This window comes from Ictalurus furcatus, chromosome 8 (genome assembly GCF_023375685.1).
Source record: "Ictalurus furcatus strain D&B chromosome 8, Billie_1.0, whole genome shotgun sequence".
NCBI lineage: Eukaryota > Metazoa > Chordata > Actinopteri > Siluriformes > Ictaluridae > Ictalurus > Ictalurus furcatus.
In genome coordinates, this window is record NC_071262.1 from 19403885 (window position 1) to 19425227 (window position 21343).

The following is a 21343-nucleotide window of genomic DNA, read 5'->3' on the forward strand; positions in this document are numbered from 1 at the left end:
CTAAAATCAGCCTGCTCTACCAGTTATGACCAGGCTGGGAGACCAGCTAAGACCAGCCAATCAGTTTAAGCTGGTTTTAGCTGTTTTTTTCAGCAGGGACCAGATTATAAATAATTTTTCTTCTATAGCTGTGTACTATATAGTCAAAAACTGCTAACTGTGTTAACAGGAATTTGAGCATGAGTGTCAGAGTTATTTCTGAATTCATTATAGTTTTAACTTAAAAACTTTTAAATCTATGAAGTTATTAACTGTTTAATAATGGAGACTTGAGTGCAAACTGTTCTTAGCAATTGCAGTCCTAATGCTATCCAAGGAAGAACATCCACGGCCATCTTTATGGTTTCTATGTGGTACTATCCATCCACAGTAATCTCATTGTGATCTTTAAGCTGTCCATGTGAGGCCGTTCTTAGGAGCAGCGAGCAATTTTCAGGTGACAAAAACATCTACCAGAAGTAACGCATCAGGATGGATCAAACGGGTCCAGAGAGCAAAAGTAGACTAACTAAATAAATTTTCCAATCAACTAATCGATCTACGTAACATGGATCTGAATTATGTTGAATCATGTACAGAACTGTTAAAGCAGTTAAAATGTATAAAAACAAAAGGGTGAATCCATGATTATGAAGCCACTTAGCCCTTGTAACTCCTAAAAATTTAAGTTTATTTTGAAAAATTATATTGAATCAATATAGTCTCTCTATTATAACATAGTGTCTCCTCACTGTGCTTCAGTGCTTACATGAAGAAGGTATTGACTGCTTCTTACCCGCTCCACAACCAAACCCACACAATCAATAATACGCATGCAGTCAGAATGATATGCTAATTAAATGCTCACTCTGAGTAAAGAGCCTGTAATCTGCTATGCATTTTCAGTGTTGTATTTGTGCCCTGCTTTACAGGGTCTCCTGCATCTGAGGACTTGTATGAAAGTCCATCAGTAAAGCAGACATCTGCTGATGTGAAACCTGGCAGGAAGAAGAAAACTGCAGGGAGCGTTTGTTTGTCTGGTGCTGATACACCATGCTGCAAGTCTGTTAAGGTTAGGTGTTGGGCTCTACTACAGAGGACATGTGCATTACTATTACTATTAAATTCACTGCTAACAAGCATCCAGTTAACCATTTTCCTTCATAATCAGAGGTCAGGTTTCATATTGAGGTGAATCATTACTAAACATACTGTGTGAATAAATTACCCTAAATATGGTGCACAACATGATTCTCTCCCCTTGTAGTGTCTGGCAGAAGACCGTCTTTAACACCATGAGAGAAGACACAACCATTGCCCTAACTCCTGTCACATCCACTTAGGTAGAGCGAGCCTGTGGATAAATACAGATAAAGCTGCACTGAAAATATCTTAGGCTGAGATATGTAACAGTTTACAGAAACAGGAGGAAGACTACAGAATTCTGGTCCTAGTTGCAAAACATTTGCAAAAATGACTTTAAATGGAAGGTTGTATTAAGTGTGTATTTCTCTTAGGTCAAGATAGAATGAGAATGGAGTAGAATTAGATCTCAGAGATCGGCATCAATAAAACTAAAGGTTTATGTGATTATACCTTTGAATTTAAGATTAGGGACCCCTTGTGGTTAGTGACATAATTACAGAGAGTCCTGGAGACTGTTTCTAAAAATATTTCAAATATGTATAAGTGGTATTTTTGTTAAATATTACAAAATACACTTGAAATACATTGTTAGGCCCATTACATTTCAGAAAAGCCACAGGTGCTCTGTTTATTATTATTATTATTATTATTATTATTATTATTATTATTTATTTATTTATTTATTTATTTATTTATTTATTTAAAGTAACCTATATGCTAGTCAAGCTAGCATGGTACAGTGACTTTGTGCTTAGAACATTTGCCTCACATTTTTGGTCTTTGTGGACTTGAATCCCAGGCTCACCCAGATGCTCCCCCTGTGCCTCAGGAGCCTCTTCCCCAAGTCTCCCAGTGGCTCATAGGCTGATTGGCATTTCAAAATTGTCTGCACTGTGTGATTGTGCCCTGCAATGGGTTGGTATACCATCCAAAGTTTTTGACAGTGGCAAGGGAAAAACTCTTAAGACAGCACTAATCCTGAGAGGAAGCAGATGCAGAAAGGGAGCCCTGAGTGTAATGAATTTTATGCAAAATAGTCCACAAATTCTATTTCATATGAAATTTCTTAGTGGTTAATAACATGGATTTGACAGTTATCACTTCAGTTAGCATATCTTTAACTATGCATATAACTCCTTTGTTTAAATTAAATGTCAAAAAAGTTCCATTTCATTGCAATATAGCAATAATTCCACAATGTGTCTATAACTACAGTATATTTCGAAGCTCAGTTTGTGTGCTCCGACCCAGAGCACCAGCTCAAAGGACCAACTCCACTGTGCCTGATGTATAATGTAGAAAGATTTTATTGTATACATTAAGCCATGATATACAAATATTTTGTAAACCACAATACAACAAGTATTTCATCACAACACAGTGTATCACAAGTAATCCCCAATATTACTCTTTTAAAATATCCCACAGCAATTCATCTTTGGGTTCCCAGCCTCTTGTTCTGGTATTACACGTGATATTTGATTTCAGAAATATTGTATATTTCACCAATCTCCAAATGCACATGCATACTTTCAGAGACATTTTATCCATAAATAATACCAAGGAGTTCAGTCCAAGTATAGAGGGTCTTGTTCATGGGTTCAACTCTGACTCTCTGGCAATTCTGGACGTCGAAGCACAGAACCTGAACTACTAAAGCTTCCATCAATCAGAGGTCAGTGAGGAAAGGAAGTTGCTAAATTTAGCTTTGACGCCGAGTTGATTCCTGTTTGCTCTGGCTGGACAGGATGGTGTGACTGAGGCTGTTCCATAGAGATTACTCATCAAGCACACTTGGCTGTAGGCAAGCAGAAAGGCATGCTGGAAGGAGGCACAAGGATGTCTGGGAAGATAGGGCGGTATCCTGGTGGCAACGGCGGCGAGCTCTGTTCTAATAAACACAGTACTGTCCCTCTCACATCTCGGGGAACATCCCCACGTACGTCCAGCAGCACAGAGACATGTTCCTCACTTTAAAAAAAAGAAACATTAAGAGATTGTAAACAACAAGCTGTTATGAAAAACACTCACCCATATAAAAGGTCTTTACTTGGTCTTAGACCAAATATGGGTGGATTTGTCTAGATTTGTGACATCATAACTGGCAAGCGGTATTTTTCCTAGTACTAACATTTGTAGTACTATATTGTTCACAAACACTTAAACAGTCTATACACCACCGAAAAATGACTGATATTTACAAGTGTGCAGCCAGCATTTCAAACCAGAGGACTATGAACAAGATTTCAAAGCAGAGTTTACTGTGTTCTCTACCAAAAAGGATGCTAAAGAAACCAATGTTTCCATCTGTATTTAGTACAAAAGAGAAACCAGAGGAGAGGAGCCAAAAGGAGCTGAACTGAGGTAGAACCTCTAGTTAATGTCCACTAGCAAATGCTTCTCCTCACCCATATACAGTAACTGCTAGTAATATGGCTAGTAAGCTCGCTAACACAAAGCAAGGTAATCATGTAGCACTGTAGAGATGCTGGGATCAACATTGTATACACTTATTAAAGGGTCGATCTTCTAGGGAAACCACAGTTTTTTTGTTTTTTTAAAAATATAGTTTTTCCATTTGAGAGTTGGAAGAAGCCTTGGATATTAGAAATTTTAGAAGAGAAATCATGTATGGAAATCATGTATGGTTTCTCTATATTCAGTTTAGATAAAAGCTAAAATAATCAAATAACTAGTGTTAACATCCCTACAACTAACATAATTTAACAACGTTGTAGGAATGTTATATAAAAACAATAACAGAAACACCCCAAAACATTCCCTCAACAGATGTCCATTAAAAGAAAAGATTCTTAAAATGGAACATTAAGAAATCATTAACCTATAATTGTTAGCAGGAAGGTAACCTACCTGATGTCAGGGTACTTGGATATCAGCCCGGACACCTCGAGTATTAGCATGCCAGGATCTTTTAGCTTGATTAAATCAGCCAGCACGGGGATCAGAGCTGTGGGATTCACCTCACTGGCGGTCCCATCAACTTCCTAAAGATAAACAGACATCTTTAAAGAAACTGTATGACTAAAATCAAACATGCACGATAACATGGTTAAGAAGGAAATTAAAGCTAATCATGCCCAATCAGTGCTGTGCCTTCAACCATAATAGAGGCACTACTGTTGAGTCTCAGTGCCTCAACTGGACTGTAGCTGCATGGTTCATTTACAACCTACTCACCATCTTACATAATCAAATAACCACAAATATAACAACTTCAGACTGGAAAAAAACAAGATCATATTGTTCATCAGGTATGAATACACTGCATGTACCTCTTTGTCATAGATTGTGATGAGATATTTTCCTAGTTTGCAAACCATTATTATGTAGTATGCAGTAAGCGTCACTGATTTTCACCATGCTCTGGAAGTGCTCCTTCAGCTGCTGGGCATCCTGGACCATCTGCTGTGCTAATAGCTGCCTCTCCTCATCGCTCCGGCAGATCAGCTTCTTCTGCATCAGCGCACGCACATACTCCACCACCGTCAGCCACTGGCACTCCTCCTGGAGCCGCTGTACAGTCACACACATACATGACAGTGTTGTAGGTAGTTTTGACATTTATTTTAGTTTAGTGCAATTTCTATTAAACTCACGTTAAGTGGGCTAACTCCATCCATCCATCCATCCATCCATTTTCCATATTGCTTATCCTATATATGGTTGTAGGGGAGCCTGGAGCCTATCCCAGGGAGCTCAGGGCACAAGGTGGGGGACACACTGGATGGGTGTAACCCATCGCAGGACACAAACATTCACACACCCACTCACACACTACATGGTGCAGAGGTAGGTTACGAACCACCAACTCTGGAAGTAATGCTAACCATTAAGCCACCATGCCTTTACAGTTAACACTTTACAGTTAATTCAATAATCTGTATCTTAGAGTGAGTAAATAACTAATTCTTCAACATAATAAGTGTCTGTTAATCCTTTACTCTTGGTTAGTAGTCTGATACCTGACTATACAGTATGTGGTGCAATCAAATATTGCATTAGCATGAGTTGCACTTATATTCCACTTATATTGGGTGTGGGTGTGTTTCCTTGTGGGGGCTTTTTTAAAAGGACTGGCCAATATACACAGTAGGCCTGACTGAAGATATATACAATTATATGGATGCCTCTTTCATCATCACCATAATAACTGAAGAAGAGCCTCATTTTTGCAGAATGATAGCCAGGGCAAGATTATATATTAAATATATACATTTCCACATCATTTTGGTTAACTTTATTTGTGGTTGTTCATGAAATTGAATGTTAGTCAAACAAAAATCCACAATTTTGGCCACACTATTGGCCGTTTGGCAGAATTCAGACACAGCACCATCTGATGGGTTTTCCCAGACCACCACAAATATTATCTAATTGATGCAAAGTGCTGTATGTTAATATATTGTTTGATGGTTGTAGAATGGCGTAAACACCAACCTCTTTGCAAGGTGAGCGCACCCGCCCATATAATTCACAGTGGTGCTCCAGAACGTCACACACATTAGAGACGACATCTCCCTGGACCAGCCAGGAACGTGACAAGAGCCCCTGCAAGTGGGGTTGAAGATCCACGAGCAGCTGGTCCATCACGAGACGACACGCTTTCCTCACGGCTCGATCCAGAGCAGCCAGCGGTCCAGGGGGTATCCGGGAAAACCTCACCGATTGACGAGAGCTAACTTGCTGATGAAGGGTCTCTGTGGATGTCCTGGAGGAACATTTAAAGCATGTAGAGAGGAATGAGTCCATGCAGAATCCCATTTCCTGGGCACAGTTTAAGGCTTGTTATGTCAGCAGCACAAACGCAGATATACTGTAAGTATATACTTGTTCACCATCTCACTTGAGGATGATGCAGTTGCTTATGCAGGCCAGGAGGTAATGGAGGTAGAATTTGGTGTTGTTTGCCATTGGATCCTTTCGATGCTCCTTGCCGAATTCTATGATAGCGTCTCGAAATCTGAGTGGGATTTACAGGGATTTTATTCTTAAAAGGTACACTACATGCACCTACATGCAAAAACGCATACTGAAGGTACAAAAAATGTACTCTTGATGGTACTACAGCAACAAAGTAAGGTACCGTTTGGTACCATTATTTCTGAGAGTGTATTTTTGGATTCCACAACAATACATGAGCATGTCTTGACACAGGAAAACTACTGTACAGTATACTGTCAACTATAGTGAAGCACAAACCTGGTTAGGAGGGTTTCCATTTCATACAGACCCATCTGGATTGTCTGATCCCGCAGACTTTCACTGATCATCAGAGCCACGCGTGCATTCTCCTCTAACATCTAACAAACCAGAGACAAAAGTATGAACTGTTTTAATTTCTTAAATAGTGACACTTGTTTTTTTATTCATTTATAGTTACATTAACTTTTGGGAAACATCCACGAAACAAGTTAGCTAATTTTATCACTTACGTTATAGCAACTATAAACAGTCGTTCTCTCACCTGCCTCTCTTTTTCCTCTGTCTTGAAGTTAATAATACAAAAATCACAGCTTGTCATGTTACCAAGAATCCACAAAGCCCTTTCCAGTGGTTACAGCTTTACCTCTAACTGTTACAACACACTGACACTGGAGACTCCTTCCAAAATTAAAGAAACGTCTCCATGTCAATGATTATGTATTGTTTTTATTTCTTAACGAGCATGTTTGTTTTTCATTTGTTTACTATTAGGATTAGATTAGCCTATGTTGAGTATCTGCATGCAAGCCCCCATGTAAGTGGTTACTATAGAAACGATAATATATTAGAACAAGCACTTTTATATAACACTGTGGTTTGAATTTCAGCCAGGAATACTGTTAGAGCTGCTGTTCTAGAAAATTAATCAACACCTTCTGACCAATCAGATTTGAGTATTCTATAAGACTGTGGTATAAAATTGAGTAGACAATGTAACATTTTTTAATGGTTTTTCTAGGTTGCCAAACGTTAAATTGTCCATGTAAATGAGCCCAGTTCAATGCACCAATTTTAATATTCATGGTCAGTATGTATGGTTAAATGAAGCTCTGCACTAACCTGTGTGATGATTGTAGGAAGGCTGGTATGGTAACAGCCCTCGTTGTCAATATCAGGCTCCTGATCCCTTTGCCAGTCTGTAAGTTCGACCTCCAGTGCCTTCCGCATCCATTCTGAGAGGCTTTTCTACAAAAAACATTCACAGAGAGACTTCAGCCATGCAACCCTGCATTCCTGAGATGTTTTGTGGTGACTTAATATTTCCTGTCCACGACAAATGGCAGTCTCACCTGAACACACTGAACATATTTGTTCTGCAGTTGTTCCAAACCGTCCTGAGATATCAGAGGGCCCATCTCTTCCAGGTCCAGATGTGCAGCAATTCCTGGGTCGCTCATCATTTCAGGGCTATAGGAAAAAAAAATAATGAGTGTCTTTAAGAAATTGATGTGCGCACACAACCTTTTGACTACAAAATGAACAGATACTTTGTCGATGAGCAAAAAAACAAAACAAAACAAAACAAAAAAACTAGACGAGGGATGTCAACCAATAAAAGCCCCAAAATTGTGTGGGTTCAGCAAGGTGTATTTAATGAGCTAACAGAATGATCATAACATTAAAGTAGCTTTCTTGAAAGCAAAACCACAAAAACTAAATTTGTGCAAAAAATGCAAAAGTAGAAATAATCACAATAAATTATTACATAAAAAGACATTTCTCAAAAGGAATTTTTTTTTTTACATTTACAAAATTTACATTTAAAGATGCAGAATTCTATTTCTTTGTTGTTGATTTGTTGAATCTGATTGGTCAGAAGGTGTTGATTGTTTTTCTATAACAGCAGCTCGGACAGTAGGCTTATAGTAATGGCTATAATACTTAATCGTTTCTTAAGTAACAACTTACACATAAATAGATATGTGTATAATTTGTATGTGTATAATTGTTGATATGGTCAAGTTTTTCTTTTAACGACACATTTACGTAACATTTATGGAAAGAGTCTCCAGTGTCAGTGCTTACAAAGCTGTAACTTTATGTTTTCCGAAGCCTTTGATGTCTTCATAACTTAACATAATATGATAAATTGCATTTTTAACTTAGAAAGATGAATGAGAGGCTGGTGAGGGAATGACTGTGTACAGATGCTCATACCAGGAACATCTTCCTCAGATGTTTCGTGACATTAAATGCAGCTATAAACAGATATAAAGTACAACATGCTGTGCTTTAATGAATTAAAACGTGCACTTTCTGGCAAATAGCTGTGGTATAAGAGAAATAAAACACTTTGGAACATGTTGCTATAGGAAAATAATCATCTTCAGGGTGGTAACAGATCAAATCACTGTTAATATTCCAAAGACAGGACTGTCACGAGTTCCCCTTTAAGCAGCGCGCTGTGGAGCATGTGAGCGCGCGTGCACGAGCAGGTGCGCGAGCACCTGCTTTTCCTTTGTGGACAATCGTGACATTTCTACAAGTGCATTTGTTTATGTTTCTGTTATGTCTCCTCCCCGTTCTGTCATTGGCTATTGTTTCACGTGTGTCTGAATTGCCCTTAGCCGTCAGCTATTACGACGCTGAGTAGGTTTGTATATATACCGCGCGCCTCCCAGCACACAGCGCGGAATATTAGATAGAATAGCATAGAGAAGTTTAGTTTAGACGCGATTCGTTACCATAGTTATTCATAGTCCTAGTTTATGTCCATGTCAGGTTTCTTGTTAAAGTTAGTTAGGTTAAACATTAGATTTAGTCCACGCTGGTTTCTCCGCTACCAGTCCCTCGCTGTTGGTTATGTTTCATGTTTGGTATTTCGACCCTGTATCCCATGACCGCGACTTTGATCCCTGCCTTGTCCAGTTTATGCCTGTTTGCCGATCGTCTGACCTTTGCATGTTTTGGATTACGTTTACGGATTACGATTTGGATTTTCCTGCCTGTGTCTCTCCTAAATAAAACCGTTCATACTGCACTTGCATCCGTCATATCTCCGTTATGTCACGAAACGTGACAGAATATTCCGCCATACCATGGATGCAGCACGAGGACGAGAGAGACATCACACTACAATGGGAGTAACAGGACAATACCTTATCGGAGACGTTCGGATTACTGGCCGCATTTCTTGTCCATGCAGTTCCCTCAACGGTACGCCGTTGAACTGCCGCCAGAGACAGCGGGATTGGGGAGCTACCTGCTGGAGTTTCTCTTCAGCTCCCAGGAATATTTCTGCAGCCTGGCGTTTCCCAAGCCTACTAAGAGACAGTGGATCGGATTCTTGGTGTCCAGGTTTTGCGGTCCGGCCCGTGACTGGGCGGAGCAGCTGGTGAGCACTGGGTCCTCTGCCCTCCAGGATGTCACTCAATTTTTTATGGAGGAGTTCACGCAGCCAGGGCAGGTTCATGGCCTGGATTTACTGGGGTGGAGAGTCAATGGACAGCCCCAGCCTAACCTGCCATTTAACATCTATTATGAGAGGATTGACAGGTCAGCCTCCACCGATCTGCTTCAGGTTGCAGCGAACGTGGTGGAGGTGGCACCGACATGCATGTCTGAGGGCTGCAGGAGGGAGACCAAGCTACAATGCCCTACCTGCAAAAAACTGGGTCTCCAGGAAGCATTTTACTGCTCTTATGAATGCTTCAAGAGCAGCTGGCGGGAGCATAAAAAACTCCACCGGAGAGCCCGTGCAGAGATCCAGCCCGGGGTCAACAGGGTGACCTTGGAGTTCCCGTCGGAGGTCTCAGCACCCGAGCCCCAGCCGGAGGTTAACCTGGCGACCTCAGAGCTCGAACCTGAGACCCACGAGGTGGGCTCACCTGCCGAGCTCCAGCCAGAGGTCGACAGGGAGGCCCCAGCCCCAGAGCTCCAGACTGAAGTTCAGGAGGGGGTCTCAGCTCCATAGCAACACTGCAAAGCCCAGTTACTGTCCCAAGTGTCTGTTAACCTGGACAACCAAGCCCTGCTCAAGCCCATGTCTACTGACACGGCCGACCAAGTTCTGCTCACACCCAAGTTTACTGATACGGCCAACCAAGTTCTGCTCAAGCCCAAGTCTACTGAAATGGCCGACCAAGTTCTGCTCACGCCCGAGTCTGCCGACACTGACAGCCAAGTTCTGTTCACGCCCGAGTCCGCTGACAAGGACAGCCAAGTTCTGCTCACGCCCGAGTCCGCCAACAAGGACAGCCAAGTTCTGCTCACGCCCGAGTCTGTTGACACGGACAACCGAGCTCTGCTCACGTCCATGTCTGCTGACATGCACAACCAAGTGTCTGTTGAAGCAAACAACCAAGCTCTGCTCATGTTCCCATCTGATGACCTGAATCACCAAGTTATGCTCACGCCAGAGGCAGAAGAACCGTTCGACCAAGTTCTGCTCACGCCTGAGTTTGCTGAAACAAACAACCAAGCTCTGCTCATGTCTACGTCTGATAACCTAACCAACCAAGTTATGTTCACGCCCAAGTCAGGTGACGGGGACAACCAAGTTCTGCTCACGTCCGAGTCTGCTGACACGCACAGCCAAGTTCTGCTCATGCCCGAGTCTGCTGACACGCACAGCCAAGTTCTGCTCACGCCCGAGTCTGCTGACACGCACAGCCAAGTTCTGCTCACGCCCGAATCTGCTGACACGCACAGCCAAGTTCTGCTCACGCCCGAGTCTGCTGACACGCACAGCCAAGTTCTATTCATGCCCGAGTCTGCTGACATGCACAGCCAAGTTCTGCTCACGCCCGAGTCTACCGACACGACCACCCAAGATCCGCCCATGGCCAAGGTTTACCTGGTGACCTCAGAGCCTCAGCCTCCCTGCTCAGCTGAGGTCATCGCTCAGCCTCCCTGTTCAGCTGTGGACGTCGCTCAGCCTCCCTGTTTAGCTGTGGACATCACTCAGCCTCCCTGTTCAGCTGTGGACGTCGCTCAGCCTCCCTGTTCGGCTGAGGTCGTCATTCAGTCTCCCTGCTCGGCTGAGGTCGTCGCTCAGCCTTCCTGCTCCATGGCGAACATAGTTCCCCCCTCCTGCTTCGAGGAGACCCACGCTCCTCTCCCTGGCCTCACGGAAACCCACGCTCCTCTCCCTGGCCTTACAGGGGACTTCGCTCTGCTTTTCTGCTCCACCGAGGAAGTCGCTCAGCCTGTCTGCCCGGCTGTGGTCGTCGCTCTGTTTCCCTGTTCAGCTGAGGACGTCGCTCTGCCTTCATTCTCCGCCGAGGACTTCGCTCAGCCTGTCTGCCCGGCTATGGTTGTAGCTCTGCCTACCTGTTCAGCCAGGGACGTCGCTCCACTTTCATGCTCCGACGAGGACGTCGCCCTGCTTCCCTGCTCTGCTGAGTACAGTGCTCTGTTTCCCTGTTCAGCCGAGGACGTCGCTCTGCTTTCCTGCTCCGCCGAGGACGTCGTTCTGCCTTCATGCTCCGCCAAGGACTTCGCTCAGCTTGCCTGCCCTGCTGTGAATGTTGCTCTGCTTCTCTGCTCCGCCGAGGACGTCTCTCCGCTTTCATGCTCCGCCGAGGACGTTGCTGTGCTTCCCTGCTCCGCCAAGGTCGTCACTCTGCCTTCATGCTCCGCCAAGGACTTCGCTCAGCCTGTCTGCCCGGCTGTGGTCGTCGCTCTGTTTCCCTGCTCCGCCGAGGACGTCGCTCTGCTTTCCTTCTCTGCCGAGGACGTCGCTCTGCCTTCATGCTCCGCCGAGGACTTCGCTCAGCCTGTCTGCCCGGCTGTGGTTGTTGCTCTGCCTACCTGTTCAGCTGGGGACGTCGCTCCACTTTCATGCTCCGACGAGGACGTCGCCCTGTTTTCCTGCTCTGCCGTGTACATCGCTCTGCTTTTTTGTTTCGCCAAGAACGCCGTGCGGTCTACAGGCTCTGCTTGGGACATTCTGCCCAGGGGGCCGGGGCCGCCAATGGAGATGGATGTTTCATGGCACTCTGGGAGGAGTGCCCTTGGGGGGGAGGGTTCTGTCACGAGTTCTCCTTTAAGCAGTGCGCTGTGGAGCATGTGAGTGCGCGTGCACGAGCAGGTGCGCGAGCACCTGCTCTTCCCTTGTGGACAATCGTGACATTTCTACACGTGCATTTGTTTATATTTCTGTTATGTCTCCTCCCCGTTCTGTCATTGGCTATTGTTTCACGTGTGTCTGAATTGCCCTTAGCCGTCAGCTATTACGACGCTGAGTAGGTTTGTATATATACCGCGCGCCTCCCAGCACACAGCGCGGAATATTAGATAGAATAGCATTGAGAAGTTTAGTTTAGACGTGATTCGTTACCATAGTTATTCATAGTCCTAGTTTATGTCCATGTTAGGTTCCTTGTTAAAGTTAGTTAGGTTAAACATTAGATTTAGTCCACGCTGGTTTCTCCGCTACCAGTCCCTCGCTGTTGTTTATGTTTCATGTTTGGTATATCGACCCTGTATTCCGTGACCGCGACTTTGATCCCTGCCTTGTCCAGTTTATACCTGTTTGCCGATCGTCTGACCTTTGCATGTTTTGGATTACGTTTACGGATTACGATTTGGATTTTCCTGCCTGTGTCTCTCCTAAATAAAACCGTTCATACTGCACTTGCATCCGTCATATCTCCGTTACGTCACGAAACGTGACACAGGACATTTTATTCCTTACTTGAAAGGTTTCTTTAACCACGTTTCTTTTTGGTTCAACTGATAAAAATGTTTTGGAAGAAATCCTAGATTTTAGGTGCATTATTCTTAAAATAAATCTATAAAATAATTTACTGTTCACTAATTAGCAGTGTCCCGTGGACAATCTCTTTTAATTGTCTCAATTAGTTGATATGAAAATAAAAATGATCCAACATATTTAACTATATTTAACTAGTTTACTGACAATCAGAGTTGGGTACTGTATTCTAATTACTTTTTTCTGTTAACGTAGTAATGTAAAGTATTACATTTTAAATTTATGTAATTTGATTACAGTTACTGATGTCAATGAAATTACGTAACTTGCGTAACAAATGTATTGTTAGTAAAACAATATTAAGTAAAATGCATTTTTAATAAATCACGGTTTGCCCCGAAGATTTTTTATTCAGCCCCGAATAATTCTCCACTCTGAGCGGTTTGTCACTACGTAACTGAACGTCAGTACAGAAGACGGCGGTGTTGTAATTTTATATCTTTAGTGAATGGAGGCGAGACCAATCAGACAGGGTTTACAGGAAAATACATGGAAACACTTGTGTCTTATTGACTGACAGCTCTCAATTTATATATATATATATATATATATATATATATATATATATATATATATATATATATATATATGACCTCAGTAAAGGGGTTGAAACTGAAACAGTAACATCCTCTGATACTGAGCAGGAAAACAAGCTGTGTAAATGTCTGTATGAGTTCCAGTTTATGTGAACATGATGTGAGCAGAGCATAAGGAAAGATAATGTACTTTGCATGGCTCTATAGCAGCTAAACCCATACACTGATAGCTTAGCTATGCCTCACCTTGGCTAGCGACACCAAACTAGCCTCGTTAGAAAAGTTTTATATTTTATCGGTGTATTTGTGTAGATTTGATAGGTTTTAAAAGTAACTTGAAAGTAAGGTAATTAGTAATCTGATTACTTTTTACACGCAGTAGTCAGTAATGTAATCAAATTGCAATTTTAATGTAGTAATTTTGTAGTGGATTACTCTTTTTGAGTAACTTACCCAACACTGCTGACGATATGATTTTGCCCAAAACAGCTCTCCCTACTGGTAACTATTCATTTATATCAACAGTTATATAGAAATAAGGATTTACAGAAATAGTTCATGAGTCGTAATGATGTCCAGCTCAGGATGGACACAGACACAGACGCAGCTTTACCTGTTGTAGATGTGAAGAACCCAGTTCAGAACAGCAAAGATTTCCCCACTTTGCAGCTCCCAGCCAATGATTTGTCCTAAATGGACCTGCAGGCAGCGGTGACATGCATGTAGATATGCTTTGGTGAGGTGGTAATGTGGAGGAACACACTGCTCCAGCAGGTTGCACACTGTAGTCAAGTCTCCCATGATGCTGTGCTGTAGGGCTGAAAGGTGGCCAGCGAGTCCGGGGCCTCGAGTGTGTAAATACGATGCACTGCGGAAACGAGCGGCAACGGCCTCCTCCAACACCTGAGCAACACACAATTCTTTTATCAGTAATTAAATACAATGTTTTATTTATTACTGATGATACCCATATTTTTACTCACTGTACTCAAAAAATAATATATTTTTTGCAAAAATTCCTCAATCAGGATTTTACTTTCTTGGTGTCTAGGTAGCTACAGCTAACCTACAGTGGAATCAGTCAACATCAGGGGAATTCGTCAATCGCTTTCATTTCCAACAGCTGGGACTGTTTTATACATTACTGGCTGTGAGCAAAAGCAGTAGCTTTCATTGATTTATATATTATTTTGACGTATTTTACATAAATCCAACAAACCACTCTGCTTTGACTTAGTTAGCAATGGTAGCATATATCCATTAAAGCAGAAATTAATCTATCAAAGTGTTGCAATGGCAGAGTGAGAACCAACAGATTTGCCTGTGGATTCATCTCAGCCAGAGCTTTTCCACACTTTTTCTAGCCACAAACATCAGAATTTTGAAGGTTGCCATCTTATTGGTTGTTTGTACTGGTTTCCTGGTTCCAAACCAGGAAACAAGTGCAGAGAAGCAATAAGATGGCTACCTTCAAAATTTTGAACTGTTTTTACTAGGCAGATTATGTAGCGTGCATGGATGGCAGATGATCATTTCAGAATGAGGAACATGCAGGTATGTGGAAACCCTCAGGAAAATTAGAAAAATGAGTCTTTGTGTAATTAATTATTGAAATCACATTACCATGAAATTAGAAAAAGGGTCTTATAACACTCTGGCACTTAATTCCATCATTAATGTGCATCAAACCTTAAAGAAGTGTTCTCTCCAGCAGCGAGGCCTTCCTGGGGGCATGGGCCTGCCATGCCTTGCACCTGACGCACACTGCCTCTCCTCTAGAAAGTAGTGATCAAGTGCTTCCTCACGCTCCACGATGCGTACTGCTGACACAAACGGCGTGGGGTTCTGCAGGGAAAGAGTCAGTCCGCTCCCCACCACCGCCCACAGCTCTTTTGCCAAGGCCTCTACTAGCCGTCCCACTCCTGAAAAATAATTCTGCACCAGTGCATCATCCTCTGGGCTCAGCATGGATCGGGATGAGCCTCTGAGTCCATGGAGCTGAAGAAGAACCTCATCCTGCCAGTGTTCCAGCTCCATGAGGCGAGCATGGGCTTCCAGCAACCGGCGTGACTCCACGAGGCGCTCTGTTTCCATCACCATGCTCTTCACTGATAAAATCCAAACACAGAAAGAAGCACAGTGAGATAGATACGGTATCATTAGAAACATGGTGGACGTTTATGTGACTGAATGTCTTGCAGTGTGATTAGTACGAAAACCTATACATCGCATTCACATTTCTGTGCAAGGTGCCAGAAGGATACAAAAGTTCAGTTTCCAGAACTGAGTCACTGTTGAGCCTTTGGGCAATGCCCTTAAGGATTATTTGCTCAGGTATGTACTTGGAATCTGCCTCATTTGTAAGTTTCTTTGAGTAAAAACTCGTCCAAGGAATACATTTAGCAATTTACTGAAGTAAGAAGCAACGTATACACCTTATTGGATTCGTTTGTCCCTAATTTAGTCAAAACCCCAATGTGCTCTAAACAGACACAAATACAGATACAAGTAGGAGATGAACTATTCGGTGTTATCTGGGCCAGTTATGCTGTCTTGGATTTCTAGCCACAGATCCCAGTGGCTTCAATGGCATTTGAACTTGTGATCACTCAATGATGGGAATGCACACTATATGAATCCTGAAGGCTTTATATTTCATTCCAATTTCCATGCACATAAAGACAGTATTGTTAAACAATTAAAAATGAATTGAAATTGCTTGGCGTAATACACGGACAATAATTGTTTTAGTAGAGACAGATGTTTCATGTTATTAACTGAGCTCCTTGCAGTAGGACTGTTCAAATGAGAACTATAAAACTTCCAGTTAATTGCTTTACATTTCACGCTCTGCTCAGTGGTGGTGGTCATTCAACACTGGCATTCAGATGTTCAGGAAAATGAACAACCAGTTTTACGACAAGCATATTGCCAATTTCCTGCAGGCAACACATCTAAAATTCGCTCAACTGTTCCCTGAGTAGCAATAAAATGGGAATTTAGTGGGTGGGCCATTAGCAGTAAACAGAAATGAGATGATCAGTAATGTAGGGTAACTAATATCTGAAGCTACTGTCATTACACATAAAGACAACATGATTGGTAGATAAGGTCATGTTCAGGTTCTTTGGTGTAATGGTTAGCATGTAGGACTCTGAATCAAAAGATCTGTTAATTAAAGAAATATTAGAATTGAGATGAAAATATTTCTTAAAAACATTATTTAGGGCAGGGATACTTACAAATTTCAACAAAAATTTGTGAAGATTGCTTATAAAGGCCTGGATAAGCAACTAGCAACAGGCTCTAAAGAGATGAGAGATGACTGCTTTGAATTTGATACTAGGAATAAAAACTGCTTTGTCTATTCATCTGTTTTCACTGTTGTTGTCTTTTTAAACATCTTTCCTTTCTTTCCTATTGGCTTTAGTCCAGTAGCTAGTATCTGTTCCAACACCTAAATCTCTGTGTTTGGATGGCCCACAAAAGAAGATCTCCATCAAATCTACAGACATATTTTTTTCTATACATTTTTTACTTCTGCCAAGGTGTTGTTTCATACATTTTGTACCATGTCCAGACCACTGTCTTCTAGCTGATAACTCATAATTTAGGGTTTCACAATGCTCCGATAAGTATGCTAAATCCTTCGTGTGATTCACTAATATTATAATTATATATATATATATATAAAATTGTGAATTTATATCCCAGGACTGCTAGAGAACCTCTGCTGTGCCCTTGAGCAAGGCCCTTAACCCCCTGCAGTTTTACAGCTCTGTATTTGAGCATTATTCTATCATGATTGGATAAACATGTCCTCCCAATAAATACATGCAAATGTAATGCAAAATAATGTCAGAATAGAACCGAACCTGCGTGGAGGTGTGGCAGGTTAGTAACAGCAGCCAGCAGTTGACAGTGTTTGATGGACGTCTCTCTCAGGGTGTCCAGGGCTTTAATGCTTTCCGCGTTCTTACTGGATTCGAGTCTCACCAACTTCATAGCATGAGACACTTCTCTCAAGTCAGCACGAGCCTCTCTGAGCTGTCCCAGTCCCCAGTCTACACCTTCTAGATATGACTGGACAACTGACTGCAAGAAAACAGCAGCACTTGAACAGGAACATAAAGAATAATTTTTGTGCTAGATGAATATGCAATAGGGTCCAAACTAATGAGTCCACAACCAAGAACTATTTTTTACTAGTGATAATTATGTTTAATCTTCATCAACTCTTATTGTTTTAAGTGAAAAATGTATTCTTATAGACTGAGAGCAATGATGATTGAGTTAAAAGATTACAATAATTGATAGGAGCATAATGTGTGGATGTTTTAATTAAATATATGACATTATAACATTAATTCATTTATCCTCAGTAAGTGCTTTATCCTGGTCAGGGTTGAGGTGGATGCAGAGTCTGTTTGGGAACACTGGGTTCTAGGTTCTGTACACCATGGTTAGGGTGCCAGTCCATCACAGGGCATACACACATTCACAGCTGTGTATTTGGGAGGTCGGAAGGAAGCTAAAGAACCTGGAGGAAACCCCACATCGACACGGGGAGAACATGCAAACCTCTATGCAAACATTTACTAGAGCTCAGGATAGAACCAGGAACCCTGTAGCTGTAAGTAGGCAACTACTCTGCTGGCATCATGAAGAATATAAAAAATGTTTTTTTAAATTTTTTATTATTACTTGGATTAGTTAAATATATATATATATATATATATATATATATATATATATATATATATATATATATATATATAAATGTAAACATTTTTATGGAGGTAGTTGGTAAATTGTTCCAATATGGCAACAATGTGCAATGGTGGAAAGTATCATATGGACACAAATGAAAGTTGCAAAAAAGAATTAACTGTACCTTTAACCTAGAGTTTATGGATGCTGTTCTTTGACTCTCCCTCTTCCTGTAGTGTGCAAGCCTCTCAAGGTGTTCTGGGCGGCAGAACACACCTGAAGCCCATTTGAGAGCTGCACCCCGTGCCAAGCACTCTGCCCGCTCCACTTCCGGCCAAACCTCCTCACCTGCTGCCGGGGAATCTAGCATCCCAAAGGAGAAAGATTTATTCAGCTTATATACCTGATATATTTCAGATCTGAAGTTTTTGTAGGATTGTGTGCTAATCTAACCTTTTAAAAATTTCCAGCTACAAATATAATTCATTTGTCTGGTGCCACCCTGATGATGAGGGTTCTACTTTTGTGATTTCTCCTCTATGCCCTCTTACGGGCATTCCTTTGGGTTTACATTTACCTACTTGGCTGACATTTTTACCCAAAGCAACTTACATTTGAGACAGTTGAGGGATAATGGCCTTGGTCAAGCACCAAACCATGGTTGCTTGGTGGTGCTGGGATTTGAATACACAACCTTCCAGTCAGTAGCCCAGTCACCCAAAGACTTAACCCCTGAGCTACTACTGCCCCTAATTTCAAATGACTATACACTCTCAATAAAACTGTACTAAACTAGGCTTTTAAAGTACACTTGTTACAACAGTGACTAGTATAAATGTGGGCTATCAGAGTTAAGAACCCCCTGGTCTTTCAAAGATAAACAGGCATCCCTATAGTTTGTGTGTGTGTGTGTGTGTGTGTGTGTGTGTGTGTGTGTGTGTGTGTGTGTATCCACATCAGATTATTTGCTGTTCAATGTTTTAAGTGAATTTTGGACATTTGTGAAACCAAGCACCACAGTACCAGGAACATCCATCCCTGCATCCATCCATTTTCTTCAGCTTATCTGGGTCCAGGTCATGGGAGCAGCAGTCTAAGCAGATGCCCAGACCTCCCTCTCCCTAGCCACCTCCTCCACGGGGATACCCAAGCACTCCCAGGCCAGATCAGTGATATAATCTCCCCCTGGAGAAAAGCTTCAGGCATGTCTAATGGGAAGAAGACCCCGGGGCAGACCAAAGACTAACACCAGGAACAGTTGTTTGAAAATACACAGAATGGTATGAATGGAGCTTATTTCTTTCTAGCCCAGACTGTAGATTGACACAGCTTATCAGTGTTGAGTGACAGTTATATCAGGACAGAACTATAAGTTTAGTGAGTTTCCCCCGACATAATTCTTGTACTATCTATGAGACTTAGTGACGTAATGCATTGTCCAACGCTTATGATTTATTTATCAAGCTATTGACACATATTAGATTTTAAACTCCAAATATAATATCACAAGCAACCATCACTAATAGGGTGGCCCTCTCAATGCTATACCTTTTGTAATCTTGAACATCACTTAGCTTAACAACCAGTGTTGAAACTTTGGTGGTGCATTTCTATTGTTTGTATTCCTTTGGGAACAATAAATGTACATATACTGACAGCAAACCTATTCAGTAACCTGGCCAGGACAGGGATTGGAAAGCATTTCATCTAGAGACTCTTCATCTAGAGATGAGCCAAAGCACTCTTATCAAGTGTCTATAGTGAAATCTATACTGCAACAATAAACAACTTCTCTCTCCTTTCCCCAACAATAAAGTATGATTCCACATGGTTTGTTTTGTATTCCTTACATGTATGGAGTGACCTGTGCATCTCACTTAGATGTACAACTGAGATACTGAGGTATAGCGTGTATATACAAGCTCTGTCACAATAGAAGAACCTTGGCTAAGTCTCACGTGTTTTTTAAATGAATAAGTCTGTTCATCCTTCTCCACGGTCATGAGACTGAGATCATTTCATGCAGCATGTGAGGGTTTGACATCATCACTGTCTCCAACCCCACAGTTTACTGGATTATTGGTGTTGTCAGGAATGACTCAGCTTAGTATCCTGATCATTCTCAACTCCTTTAGTCTTCTATTGTCAGGATGCTGAATCTCAATCATGCTGTTATGTAGTCAAACCATTCCCTATTTTCTACCTTCATATCACTCTCTGCATTAGCTATACTTATTTTCACAACTTGTGCTGAAACACTGGCTTGCCAAGCATACATAAAAGTGAATAGTGAGTGAAAAGGTAGAGCTGTACCTTCACGATTGTCACAGCCATTCTCGTTTCCTTGTGACATTTAGGTTCAGGTTTGTTGGAGTTTAGCTGTTGTCTTCTCGGTTGTGAAGAAGGAGCCCTTCGCTAAGGGCCAGCAGCACACACGGAGAGAGAAAACAGGGGGAAGAGAAGAGAGGGTACATAGCCACGCTGCTGCCTTCCTCCAGCCTTCCTCTGTCCCTCTTCCAGACACATCCTCCACTCCACGGTCGACAGGAAGGGAGGGAGAGAGAGAGAGAGGGGGGGGGGGGGAGGACGGGGGAGGGAGAAAGAGAGATGGAGCAAGAGAGAGAGAGAGAGAGAGAGAGAGACAGAGTAGGGACAAAGGGAGGGGACTCAGTTAGTAGAAGGGATCCAGATGTAGAATTGTTTGGGTGGGGGTGTACTTCATATCCAACACAGACTCTGTGCCCTCGCGCCAGTCTTAATCAAATCTGCAAATTTGCCGACAACCTCGGCAAAATGACCCGTTTCGATCAGCTTACAGAATGATATCAAGGTCAAAGCATTTACAAGCTGGAGAAATGTGTTAAGGCACCAGGGATGTCGTTATTAATTAGTTTCTGACTATAAATGGTTCCACAATTCTTTACTATAAAGCATAGAAATGAAGCGTAGAAGATTTTGGATTTTATACAACAGAGCTTTTGAATTCTCCATTCTGATTGGTCAGAAGGTGTTGATTCATTTTCTAAAATGGCAAATGAAAGGTTTGTAAAAAAAAAAAAAAAAAAGCATTGTTATTTAACAAAGAAAAACTTATGCTTATATAGTGATGTTTTCTGTAAGAAAATTGTTATGTAACATTTATGGAAGGAGTCTCCAGCGCTGTCAGTGCTTTGTAACAGTATTAACCTTAGGAGAGAGAAAATATAAAGCTTGATGAGGGAACAACTGTTTATAGCTGCTGTAATGTAAGTGA

General features: G+C 41.9%; 1 protein-coding gene across 1 annotated transcript; it reads right to left on the reverse strand.

Annotated features, from left to right (window-relative positions):
- Window positions 1–2225: 2225 nt before the first annotated feature.
- Window positions 2226–20613, reverse strand: exoc3l1 (exocyst complex component 3-like 1). The gene is made up of 13 exons (XM_053631321.1): window positions 20404–20613; window positions 18275–18453; window positions 17256–17475; window positions 15070–15488; window positions 13994–14283; window positions 7419–7536; window positions 7189–7314; window positions 6346–6446; window positions 5990–6106; window positions 5584–5854; window positions 4504–4659; window positions 3997–4130; window positions 2226–3096 (listed from the first exon to the last, which is right to left on the reverse strand). Exons 1-13 carry the CDS (start codon window positions 20441–20443, stop codon window positions 2910–2912), a joined length of 2358 nt encoding a protein of 785 aa, XP_053487296.1. The 5' UTR covers window positions 20444–20613; the 3' UTR covers window positions 2226–2909.
- Between the last annotated feature and the right edge of the window lie 730 nt (window positions 20614–21343).